General features: G+C 41.9%; 1 protein-coding gene across 3 annotated transcripts in view; it reads right to left on the minus strand.

Annotated features, from left to right (window-relative positions):
• The window catches only part of CLIC5 (chloride intracellular channel 5), a 93,863-nt gene that overhangs the window by 54,551 nt on the left and 26,376 nt on the right, over positions 1 to 12,936 (minus strand). Inside the window, exon 1 of one of the 3 annotated variants that reach the window (XM_056343904.1) lies at positions 4,068 to 4,417. The exons of the other annotated variants lie outside the window; for them this stretch is intronic. Coding sequence (XP_056199879.1) covers positions 4,068 to 4,130 — 63 coding nt within the window. The 5' untranslated portion in view covers positions 4,131 to 4,417. Of the gene's footprint in view, positions 1 to 4,067; positions 4,418 to 12,936 lie in introns of those variants that run through there. 3 annotated transcript variants of the gene reach the window in all.

Raw genomic sequence — 12,936 nt, forward strand, 5'->3', positions numbered from 1 at the left:
GGGCTCTACCAATACTTTGATGCTGCTAGTCCTTGAATCTTACCTTGGCTGGTACCATCTCCCTGCGACGGTGCAAATATACCATCATTGTGTTTGGTCTACACAACGCTCAGCTCCCGATGGAAGGAACAGGCTGAGAGCACTGGGTGCCGTTGGGCCTTTAAGTCTTCAGCTGGCAGACAGGAATATGTACAATGTCTGGCTCAGCAAGTGTGGAAGCTCAAGGCCTTTGAGGGGTCTCTCTTGCTTCTTATGCCTGCAAGCACCTTCACGTTTTCTCTAGATGGGTGTTGGGTGTGACTGTGGTTAAACGCTTTGTGAAGTAAAACCTTACACCTTTCAAGCAAAAGCTCTTGCACACCTGAGCTGATGAACTTATTCAGAATATTACTCACTCAATACCACAATGACTTGACTCCTTCCAGGAATAACTGCCTGCCAGCTCACCACACATTCTCCTACCACGATGATGGTACTACTGCCTTCTCATTGTCAGAAATAAAGATTAAAGTATATCTTGTTGTACAGTGTTTCTAAAGCAGGACAATTTTTAAAACGAAATGTACTTTGGACCACTTCTGTGGTTTGATTGCTTTGTTTTTCCTGCACATATTCTGAGCAATGTAAATAGACAGTCTTGCCTTTATCATGTTTTGTTTTTCCTTGTATACAACCTATCTCCCTTCAAATTAACATTCTAGATATTACGCATTGCTCTAATTCTGAAATGCAAGGAATATATGTCCAAACACCTGTTTCCACTGCAAAGAAATAAGCCATAAAAGTTCTGTGATCCTCCCATGTGGATTTTAATAGTCTGTATGTAAAAAAGAGCACCATTTCAGTTTAGTCATTACATTCAAGTACACAGGTGCAAGATTGTCAGGAAAAGCTAAATATACCTTCCATCAGGGTGTCATTTGTACAGAAGCACTTTGCTTCTCCAGCACACAAAGAATTACAATGAACCTGAGTTACAACAAGCTGGGTTAAGCACACAGCAAGCACTGCCTCCTGATGCTCACCTCCCCAAGGCTGCTGCTGCTGCTGCTGCTGCTGCTGCTGCTGCTGCTGCTGCTGCTGCTGCTGCTGCTGCTGCCAGTGTCTCGCGCTACCGCGTATCAAGCCTTTGGCTCTGGCAGCTTCTTCTGATTCCTTGTCAAACAAGTTTAGAGAGGGGATTGCTGCTGGAGAGTTTCAGTGTTCACAAAAGGCCTGCTTACACAAACGGCAGGGCTGATTAAGGTGGCACCACCTCCCCAGCAGACCTCACCGTTCCTCAGCTCTGCCTGTTGTCACACCATCAGTCTGCTTGTGGCCTGCCCCACATTTGGCAGGGAAGCAGTGGTGGTGGGGAGCTACTCTCAATAGAGCATCTGGCAAGAACAAACACTCGTTCACAAAAAAAATATCTCACAGATCCGGGTTAGGGCACTGCTGAAATCAATGGGGATGATAACAAAAAGGTGTGATAACCGCTTAACCTGTCTCTGCCGTAACCGTTCAGCTAGCTGTGTCCTGGTGCTGCCCAGCCTATCTGCTTAGCTCAGGAGATAGCTAACCTGCATTAGGTTACAGCACAGCTCTTTTGTTTACAATTGTCTCCCTACTTGCCTTTCTAAGGCTCCTGCTCTCCTGGTTGTTAAATAGGAAAGGGAAATAGAGCAACTGTGTAACACCCACTTTTTTTAACCCAAGACAGAAACTGCTTTTATTAGAGACTGTATGGTTGGTGAAAAGCAGCCCTTTCTGGTTTATTTGTGTTTGTGGAAGATAAGATTTTCTGCCAGGCCACATCTACTGCCCCACATTTTTCTCACCCATCTCGGCATCTTCTGGCTCTGTGTTCATTTAAGGATGAGGGACAGCTTCCTCAAGAAAAGTATTAGCTCCAACAAAATCAAATGATGAAATGCTTATTGACCCCAACATCAGAACTTGCCTCAAGTGTGGTCCAGTATATTTCGATTTGCCACTTTTTCCAGTATCTCATCCAAAAGTTGCCACCTTTCTGTTCTTTCCAGCCTTCAAACAGACAGAGAAAGTGCTATCTCCTTTGTAGATTCTCTTCTGGATCAGCCTTCCTGTTTATCTTCCCTTATGGATATCCTATTCTTTTAGATTTCATGCTCCAGAAAAGTTTTCACCTGTTCACATTTCTCTTAAATCTCCTATTTTTCAGCTTCTAGGTCATCTCTCATTTGCATGTTCTTCTCTTTTTTATTTTCCAACTTCTGAGCTGTATAATTTCGTACTCTGGCTACATGCTTTAATATACAACTTTTTAGACTTTCAGTTAAATTAATGGCACCATTCCAAAACGTCAAGGTCTGCAGTTTTTCAACTTAAATGGAAAGTCTCCAGGAAGATACCAATTAATTCTTTTGCTCCAGTTCTACAAATTATGAGTTTTATGTGAGAGTCTCTATGCAATTCTGTAACATGCATTATGCAGGAAGTCACATTACTAAAAATGTTCTTTCTGGAGTTATAAATCTTTAGGTGATGGCATGGCTGAATTCAATACAGTGCAAATTTTTTCCAGTACCTTATGCATCCAGAACTTCCCACAATGAATCTGGGCAATGACCTTCACTTTTACAGCTGATACAGCCAAAGATCAATACGTATCACAAACATCCATATCAGCCTCTATAAAACAGTGTGGGCACTAAAACAAATCAGTAGCTAAAGGTTTGCATTGCAGAATACATTTGTGATGACAAAGGGCCAAACAATCTAACAAACACTAACCTATTCCTCCATTAAACTCACTTTGGTAGAAAGAACTTGTGAGAGGCAAGGTATCTGGATGTATGGACCCATGCAGGTCCTTTCTGATACGTGAAGCTCTGCACAAAGGATCTACTGGGCATTTATAAACCAGAAATCCTTGTAAAATCTGCTTGCTAAGGACAAAGACCTCGATGCTGGCTCAGTCAGAAAGGCTGCACCTGAACTGACTGGTTTTGGAAGACACATGAAGTGGCCATGTATACACATCACGGATATGGCTGACATTTCAACTTACAGCCCAAAATATCCATCAGGGAGTACAAAACAATTATATACCTTCAACGTGACAGAAGGGAGGGGCTGGAATTTTCTTTCCCAATCAGTCAGTACTCTGTTTGCAAAGGGTTTGATGTAACTCCCGCATATTAATAATAGTCCTATTGATTTCCAGGGATCATTTAGGCTCGGAGAAACCAAACACCTGCATTTTACATAGGCATAGTGGATTTCAGCCTCGACATATGTAGAGGCTTTGAAACATGCTCTGAACATCAAAAAATCTGGGTCTTCACTAGGACGATTCTGCCTAAAGTTTGCTATTAGTAAAGTTGTATGTGTAATGGGTTTTAAACTGTGCGACTGATTTTAATGGTAAGATTTTCACAGCCCAAGACCAACAGATGTACCCAATTTGAAACATGCTGAAATCCTACCATATAGCAGGTGCACTTATTTTTCTATATTTTCATTAAATCAGTTTATGTTCTCAGTTACCCTTGTATAAAATCAGAAGGAGCTTTGGGCTGAGTAAACAGAGGAAAAACTGATTTAATTTACAATTTTTTAGGGGAAAAAAAAAGTACTGCAGGAAATAATCAGAGGACTGGCAGCTTATCTCACTCCTTTTTGTTTAATGATCCATTAGTGTTTCAGACCTGACAGCCTCTGCCCAGGTACCACATCATGGTACCACTCAGCCCTTCATGCTCGCTTCCCAAAAATGGAGAAGGAAGTCAGGATTCTTGGTGAAAAACCTCAAGTCTAAAGCTTCAAATCTAAAGTTAGGACACAGTACATTGCAGGCAGCAGACTAATAACAGGACAAACTCATGAAGAGAGAAATAACAGTGAAATACAGGAACTCTCTCCCTCCACAACATTACCTAATTGTAATGACACGAAGAAGAAAGCAGTGTGAATGTGTGTGCAAGAGATAGCAGGCTGTCAAAGCACCGCTTCCACTCAGCGCCAGAAAATTAAAGTTTGATTATGCAGTAGAAGCCGAGCTGATTCGAGAGTCACACCAGTGTCCAGTTCACAGTGCAACTTACCTTCACAAAGAGCTCAATTTCAGGGTCCCTTCCTTCCCCATTAGCAGCAACAGAGTCTGTCATTTTCCACCCCCAAGGCTACCAGCTGATCTCCTGCTAGTAAGTGGCAAAAGGAGCTTTCAACTGCACGGTGGGTGGGTTTCCCTTCCAAACAGCTCTGACAAAGCACTTAAAACATCATTTGTAATGATAAAGCTCAAAACCAGCAAAGAAAACAAGTTTGCAGGTTAATAAATAAATAATAACAACAACAAAAAAAAAAGAAAAAAAGAAAAAAAGGCAGGCAGCAGAGAGAGAAGCAGTCCCTGTTACGGTTTGTGGTTCTTCAGAGCAACAAGTGCTGCTGTGCTCTGGTACAGTATCCTCATCTGTCAGAGCTGCAGTTCTCACTGCCTGCCCAAAATAGCCCAGAGTATAAAAAAAGAGGGTGGGGTTAACTCACAGGGGAGGAGACAAGCTCCTGGTACCTACGGCAGGATCAGTCTCTGAGCAAATAATTCTGCTCTTCCCCTGTTTTCAGCATTTCTGTTCCCTCCCTTATTCTACAGCTGGGAGCACTAGCGACAGGGGAGGAGGGAAGGTCTACAGCAGGCTGGGTTCATTGCTTTCAGGAACAGGGATGTTTTTTCCTTCTTTTCTGAAGGGTGTTTGTCCTGCTTCTAGCTGTTCAAAATCCTAATAACTGCTAAGAAAGGTAAGGACAAAAGAGCCTAATTTCCTTACCCTGCACATTGGCTGTTGGGTCGGTGCATGAAGTGCAGCAAAGCAGAGCTCTGCCTCTGCGAAAACCCCTGGGTGTGTGGCACGAAGCGGTACAGAAGCCAAAACTGAATACTCTAAGGTGAGAAAAGCACCTGTGGTGCCACCACTCCCAATGGCGTCAGGAGCAGAGGAAGGAGATGGCGCTATGCAGGAGAACAAAGAGCCTCAGGGCCCTGGGAAAATAAAATATTTGGGTGCCCTAACTATCTCTCAGCGTATCCCTCAGGGTGCTGGTTGTAGAGGGGAGACAGGAGAGCGATAATATGCTGGGGTCGAGTATGGAAGAAACCTTCTGAGGGCCTCAGCCTGCTATTGACATACTGTTGTCATTTACACTCCCTTCCTTTGCCCTGCATTCCTTGCATGACTCAGAGGTCACCACGCCAGGACCCTAAGCGAGAGGTGGCACACGGAAAGGCCTGACACAGCCAAAAGGCATGGAGAAAGGAAGGCTGACACTGGAGGGGAGAGCAGATGAACGCCAAGCGGTTTGGAGCGACCTCCTCCTCATTGCCATCATTGCCTGGGGGGACTTTGCGCCCTCCTGCCCTTGGGAAGTCCCTTCCTGCGCCTCTGCCCCCTCACCCTCTGCTCCCCTTTCGGGGCGGCCACAGCTCCGGCTCACAGGCTCTCGGCAGCCCGCACTGCCAGGCACGAGCCGTTTTACCTTCCCCTTTTGACAGAGGGAGGCCTTTGGGGTATGATATTGACAGGATCAAACACTTGTCTTTCCTGAAAGTGCTCTTAACTGTGTGCTTTCATGATGATCTCCAGTCCCCTCCCGTGACCCCTAGGCGTTTGACACAGGTCCAGAGCAGCAGCAGCCAACACCTCCGCGTCTTTGGGTAAGCTCTACAGGAATTCCCCACAACAGCTGCTTCATATGCACTCCATGAAGCACTGAAATGGTTAACAAGTAAATCTCATTATCCTCTTGCAACTGTAATTACAACATAATCAACATTATAATTAGCGTAAAAGTGTGGTTGTGGTTTTTAGATCTAATTAGCACTCATTCAAATGACTGGAAGGTTAACTATAAGAGAATTAAGTGTTATTACTCCTTTGATTTCGAATTTTTACATGTAATTTTTGGATTCGGCATATTAATCACCAAACATTTATAGTATAATTATTCTTAGGCCTACCGGCAAACTTCCAAGGACATGGGCTAAGTGTACTTATATGTGGCAGAAAGAATCATTGCATTGTAATTATATATTACAGTTACAAAAGTCTGCCAAAAGCATAAGTGTAGTCATTGTATCTCTAAAATGCATCCCTAAATAATGTGTTATCACCTATAGAATTATAAGCTTTTGGTTTTGCTGAAAATTTGTTTTGCCTTAGCACCTCATGTGACAACATAATTTCCCTTTAATGAGGGCTCCTGGAAACAACGGGAAATGGGTCATCTTGAGTGAGGTTACCTGTAGCCTCATTGAAAACAGTTTTGACATAGGCAAGTGCTTTGAACAATTTATATCACAGGAACATATATATCAGCTCTGGAAGAGAAAATACTGCCAGCTATGAGAACAGTAAGGAGGTAATACCACCAGTGCTAAACCAAAATGTTTAAAGAAAATCAGCATTCAAGACATCGGCACTTACAAGATGTGATGTATGTGACCTATTTAGATGTCTATTTTCAAATGAAAAAACGTGCCCTAGAAGTGACTACTTTTTTCCACTGGCAATAAAAGAAGCCCAGGATAACAAGCTCAGATAAAGACGTTATAATGGTCAGACAAATCCTGCTGTAATTATTAAGTCAAAAGAAATTTGTGGCTTTAGTGCCTAATTTCTATGCACGTGTCCTCTCCAACTTCAGGAGTTGTGCATGCCTTGCTTTTCTGAGAGTTAAACTCTAGACGCAGCGATTTCAGTAGAGACTCAACATGTCAAAACATTTAAATCCTTCCTTCCCAACTGTCTGGGTTTAGTGGTGTATTATAATTAGTTCGCAAGATGATGATTATTGTGCCGAGGCTCAGCACAGCAGAAGGGAAGCTGTGCAATACAGAGAAAGGGAGCTAAGATGCCCTGAAGCCATGTCCATCCCAAACCAGATGCAGGAACTACTGCAGGAATGAGCTGGACCCCATCTGGGTCAAGATGCTCCTGGGCAGCAGTGCCCCTGGAAGGTCCCTTCTCCATCTGCTTTTACCCATGAGGCACCACCTTGCACTCCTTCCCTGCCCCAGGATTCATACAAGGTGCTCACAGGCTACAGAAGCTGAAGTGTGAATACCACACATCTGGTATTCCAGCTGTGCTTTTAGGTATCCACAGAGAGAAAAACCCAGCCCACCCCCCAAAAAAAATGATTTTCAAAAATCTCCCTGTAGAACCCCCAGAAGAGAACATGCAAACCAGACTCCTTGTTCATATAAATATGTGTTTTTCTAAATAGATTCTGAAAGCTGGATTTAAGATAAATGTTGTAGGAGGCAATATATGCACTACTTCAGGAATCTATTCATGCATTTACTGCTTTGCTGTCATATAAAACTGACTTATCACTTACATCTGGGTGGAAGCTCTTTGACTATAATGGGGTTTATTGCCTACACAGCTCTGCTTTGTGTTATGAAATTAGCTCCTTCTTCAGCCAAATTAAGGGTAAGATACTGATAAATAATTAGTACACTCTCATTTTACTGCAAAGAATGAGTCGCTTAGTTTGGCCTATCATTTTCTCACAAGTCAGAAGTAGCAGAGGCTTTGAGTTACGTACAAGAACCTTAGACACTGAATTATGAACTCTTCATAAGCCAAGTCATTATAGTTTGAGGTTTATGAGATATATAAATGAATATGAGCACGTCATCCCATTAATAAAAGAAGAGGACAGCTTCAGAAAAGGGACTGCCACATCTCCACATAAGACCTCTATTGTAGGTGAACTCTGACGCACTATCAGCTTTCACAAGCCTGATCCAAGCTTCAGTTCCAGCAAAGATTTGTCCCGAGGGGGTGAATCAGAGGCCAAGCATCCAGAATGTAATTCTATCATGGAGTTCTACAGCAGACTGCTAAGTTACCAAGAAGGATCAGGGTATGCAGCCCATCCGTCCCCCGGTGCTCCCTTGGTGCTGCCACCCAGCTCACTCTGTGAGAGCAGGGCACAACAAGCTTTATATGACCCAGGTAACAGTATTCATGTTGGGAATAAACTTCCATTATGGATGAAAAGAAGTAAAATCTTGGTGTGGCTGCAGTAAATGTTATTTGGGGCTATGATTTTACCTGGGATTATTTAACTGCTTAGTTGCCTAATAAAACACAACTAAGCAGCAACCAGGTACTAAACCAGTGTGTTTGAATGGGTTATGAAAATATATCTTCTGGGGACAGTTCTGAACTACTGGTAATTTGCAACTGCATTTTTTGCATGCTAGTAGCTTCAATAAGCTACTTATTTAACAAGTTCACCAATGCAAGGAATCAACCCACTAATTTTCATTTCCTTTTGAATTACAACGCATCACTATCAAGTTTTGTTTGATCTTCAGAAAAATAAAAAGGCATTTGTCTCAGATATTTGGGGTCAGACTGCATGTTTCCCTCCCCAAATGTACAAAACATGCAAGGATGTACAAAGCTCTTCTCATCAGCCTCATGCTGAGGTTGTGTGAGCAGATATTTTTCCTCAACAATGCCTCAGAACATGTTGGTTTGATGGCAGAACTGTGATTTTTTTCCTTCTTAGAAAATGTCTCACACTCAAGTGCATGGAACAAAAGACAAGAAATGATACAACAGGTATACAACCTGAATGTCCAGAGAAATGGGATGGGATGGCAAAACCTAGGCCAGAAAACTTTGCATTCATTAAGTGGCAAATTTATGACAGCCCACTCTGTATTCAGCCTCCAGACATTATGAATCCAACACAGACATAATATCAAGCTCTCCTTTACCTTATTGTGAAAATGCATTATTTTAGCTCTAAAGGTCTCTGGATGAAACTGAACAGAAGGGCAGATCACTAGAATCAGCTCAGACAGGAGATTTGCAAAGTAAGTTCTAGTCCAAAAGCATGACATTATTTTTATATATAATTATATATAATATATATTATTTTATGTATATTTTATATAGATTTTATATATAATCATGTTTTCACATGGATACAGTATACACATGGATCAAACTTTGCTGTAACATTAATAATCATTAACACCTTCAACAGAAAAACTCACTGCCATTCAGTGTGAAGAGGAATTTCATTATGGATAATTATCTCAGCACTCATGCTGAGACAGTCACAGCTACCCATTCATAAGGAAGTGGCACTTAAAAGGTACAAAATCATCTCCTAATGCTGCATTCAGTAGAGAGGCTTCTAGAGGGCAGTAGTTTATTTATTTTACTATCATTCCAAAACTGTCATTTCAATTAGAAACAAAAGATACTTCCTAACAGGACTGAGACTGCTCTGGAAAGCGGTACTGTAGGGGATACAATAGAGAGCATTACAGATTGTCCCAACCTGTGCGCTATACGGATAACGTAGCTGATGAAAGGAGGAATGTAGATACCCTCAGCCCTTTCTTTTCAAAATAAATTCTCCATAATGTTAAAGCATGATGCAGAAAAGCAACACCAGGTGAGTGTGATGTCCCTGTTACTGTCGACTCACAACTGTCAGAGAACTAAAATTACATTACTTTACTTAGAAATCTGCAATGGAGTAAGTAATGCATGCCTTTTGTTTTAACTTACAAGTGTTCTTAGTGCAAGTTCCTATTTAGTTTATTTCTGTTCATTTCTTAGTATGCTTCTTGTCATAAATTAAATCTAAATTAGGACTTAAGCATGTACATGCAAACTAGGATTAAATTCCCCAAGCAACAGGCCAGCGCATAACATGCTACTCCAATCCCAATTTGTGAATTACTATTTACAGGTAGTGTTCAAAATGGCATGTACAACTCCTGTGGATCTCAGGCTAGTTTCAATTCTCCTCAGTAAGTAAGGCCCAAAGAGTGCATGATTGCTGCTGATTTCATTGGATACATTTGTGTTTCACTCTGCTGTTTAGCAAACAATTTGGCTGAAAGCAGAAATTACTTTCTATATTTTGAGGCACATTATTTCTAAAAGATGAAGCCTTCAACAACTCAGTTTGAAATTACTTGTGACTCAGACTAGTTCCCATGGGTTCAGATGCTGGCATCAGTGACATTTAGCTGTGCCACATGAAGCCATGAACTACCTGCGCAGCAGGTCACACGCACAGATCTGCAGAGTGGATTACAGGATCCTCTGTGGTGTACCTACTGTTTGGCTTAAGGACCTCTGGCTTTTGGCTCCCTGATAAACCCATGCTTGTTCAGTGTGAAATAGCAGAGATCAGCATCTTTACATCTCTCTCTAAGGCAGCAAAGTTTAACCTCTGCGTACATCATCAGTGGCAGTGCTGTACACCTGGGTTAATGCAGCTGGCTGACCTTGAGCTTTACAGTGAACTGTAGAACTCTTCCACTCTCCTTAGAAAATTGCCCTCATACATTTTTCATTTCACCTTTTGGTACTTCTGTGATAAAGTTTCCACAAAGTTTGCCAGTGAACAAGCTCACTTTCCTTAGCGCATCACCTTGAGCTGTTATTAAATGAATAGTGAGTTGTTTGGGGTTTTTTTCCTTCCTTCTTCAACATAAGAGTTCAACCTCTTCAAGCACCTGATGTTGACTTGGTGATATCTCATTTTAGTTTTTCTTTACTTGATGACCCTTTTCACTGCAGAGTTAATGCAGACAACCAGGATCAATCAAAGTAGTATGGTTAGTTAAGCACAGATGTGAACCTTCTTCTGCAACTACAATTTCACGTTAGTAGATTTTTGCTGGTGATCACCATGCACAGGTTATTAGGATTTCAGAGACCACGTTCCCCACCCTGAAGTGAAAGACAGTGGTGGCACTGCTGAAAGAAGAGCTTAGCTTGAGACTGAAAATAAATCTTTGTGTGAAATGTAGCTCTGATCAGTCTGAAGGTCTTCTTTAGTCTGAGGGTCTTCTTTAAGTTTGTCTGAATTGGGAATACTAGGCAGTCTAACTAGAAAGATGTAAGATTTTTTTCGTCCTAAATGGAAGATTTTCCAAAAAGTTTTCATCTTTTCCTGAAATCACAAAATTTTCACAGAGTATGTAGCAGGTATCACTTTTGTAAGGAAGGTGTGGGCCCTTGGTCACTGGCTGCAATACCTAGAAGCAACCTCATAGATCACTGAAGTGTAAAAGCCCAGAGACATCTTTGCATTCTTGCTGCTCTGACCTTGGAGACAACTATGACACAATTTTGTAAAAAATGGACTTTTCCTGGGAGGCCTACATCAGTTAGAAAAGTGCTAATGAGATATGGAGCCTTTTACTCATTATTAGCAATTTCTACCCATTCCTAGCCAAGCAGCAAGTGAGAGCTGATGCCAGACTAATTAATAAGTACATATAACGGTATCTCATGATGTTGAGCGAAAGCCTAAATACCCTGCGGAGGATGGCACCAATAAGAGACTCTCAGGTTATCTCTTAGCTACACATTAACACAGAAAATTGACTTCCCGAGAGGAAAGGCAAAGAGCTCAGAAGGGTGAAGTTAGGTGCGCTGTAAGGACTGACGCCTCTCAGCTCTGTATCTTGACCAGGTGGAAGCCACTGTGTGGGAGTTTCTACACCTCTGCTCATGCTGGGTCTCCTGACCAGAAAAAGACTTCCATCTGCAGAACTACCAAACCAACATCCTCTGCAATTATCTCATTTGCCATTAGAGATCTCTCAAGTAAAATAATAAATTAAAAGGTAATCAAGCGTTCTTCTGAAAGGGAAAATGGCTAGGCAGCTGTAAGTGACCTTTTCAGAAAATCAAGTACATAAAACCAAAATGGAAGGCAAATTAGCCAAGTCATCTGTCAGTCTTGCAAGATATTATAAACTTTGCAGTGTATTATTATAAAGCAAAAGAAAATTAAAATACTGTAACTAAAATAAAAAGGAATCCACTCATGCAAATTTCATAAATTATGAAGCAAAGCTTCATAAAATCAAAGAGGACAACTCAGAGCAACTGGAATTAGTAGATGAGGGAATAGGTTACTATTAATAGGGCTGATACTGCCACCTATTTTTAAGACTTTCTAATGCTTTCCCTGCTTATACCTTGTCTTCAGTTCAATGTAACTTTTGCCAGACCTTAAAAGGGGAGCTCTTCAACACAGGTGTCTACCTTCTTTATTCATCCAAGGCACTTCAGGCACCCAAAGGTTTATCTGGCAATGCAGTCAACCACTGAAGTCACTGTTCTGCCAAGGTCCACAGTTTAAAACAGAGGAAGACAGGCAAAACTCGAAAAGGAACAGAAATGCAAGGAAGTGACCCGATTTCCTCAGGATCAACAGCAAGGCTGAGAATAGACTCCTGAACTCCTCAATGCCAGCTGAGCCAAAACATTGTCAAAGAAAAACACGTTTGTTTTTTCCAAGTGTTCAGAACTCCATCGTCGCAGAGTATGCTCCCCATACAGGTGATTACCTGAGTATATATACGAGTACAACATCACTGTACACAAAAACACAGATATGTTGCAGGCACACTCCCAAAAACATTCCACCAGCCCACCTGTCACACTCTGCTCAGAAAACCTGCTCAGAAAATCTGGCCTTCAGTTTGTGTCTTTTTGTGTGTGTGTGTGGTTTTTATTAAGCAGAGTTTGGTTACTTCCCCCATGAGTCACACAGTCCAGTGCGTGTCTTTACTTGACAAGTTAATTGTTAAGTGGAATTAAGAAGCAGAATGTTCTTTGGTCACATACTTGCAGGGACTTGGAGAACATGGTCTCCTCCCTCGCTGGCAGTTGTGGAGGTAATGCCAGGGCAGCTGTGCTGCTTGCTGGGCTTATATACCAGGGCTATTTTTAGCTGTTATCAGCAGCGGTGTGCAGGGCCAATCAGCGCCCGATGACTGCAAGAAACTCTGCTCTGTCCAAACTTCATTCTCTGCAATCTCACAGGGAGGAGCCATCTGACTGTGAATTTGCTGCTTTAAACTTCTGCTGTTTGTTATATGGGTTCATTAACGCATGGCAAGCTGCCAGCACACCA

Source organism: Falco biarmicus, chromosome 6, assembly GCF_023638135.1.
Source record: "Falco biarmicus isolate bFalBia1 chromosome 6, bFalBia1.pri, whole genome shotgun sequence".
In the NCBI taxonomy this organism is placed as follows: domain Eukaryota; kingdom Metazoa; phylum Chordata; class Aves; order Falconiformes; family Falconidae; genus Falco; species Falco biarmicus.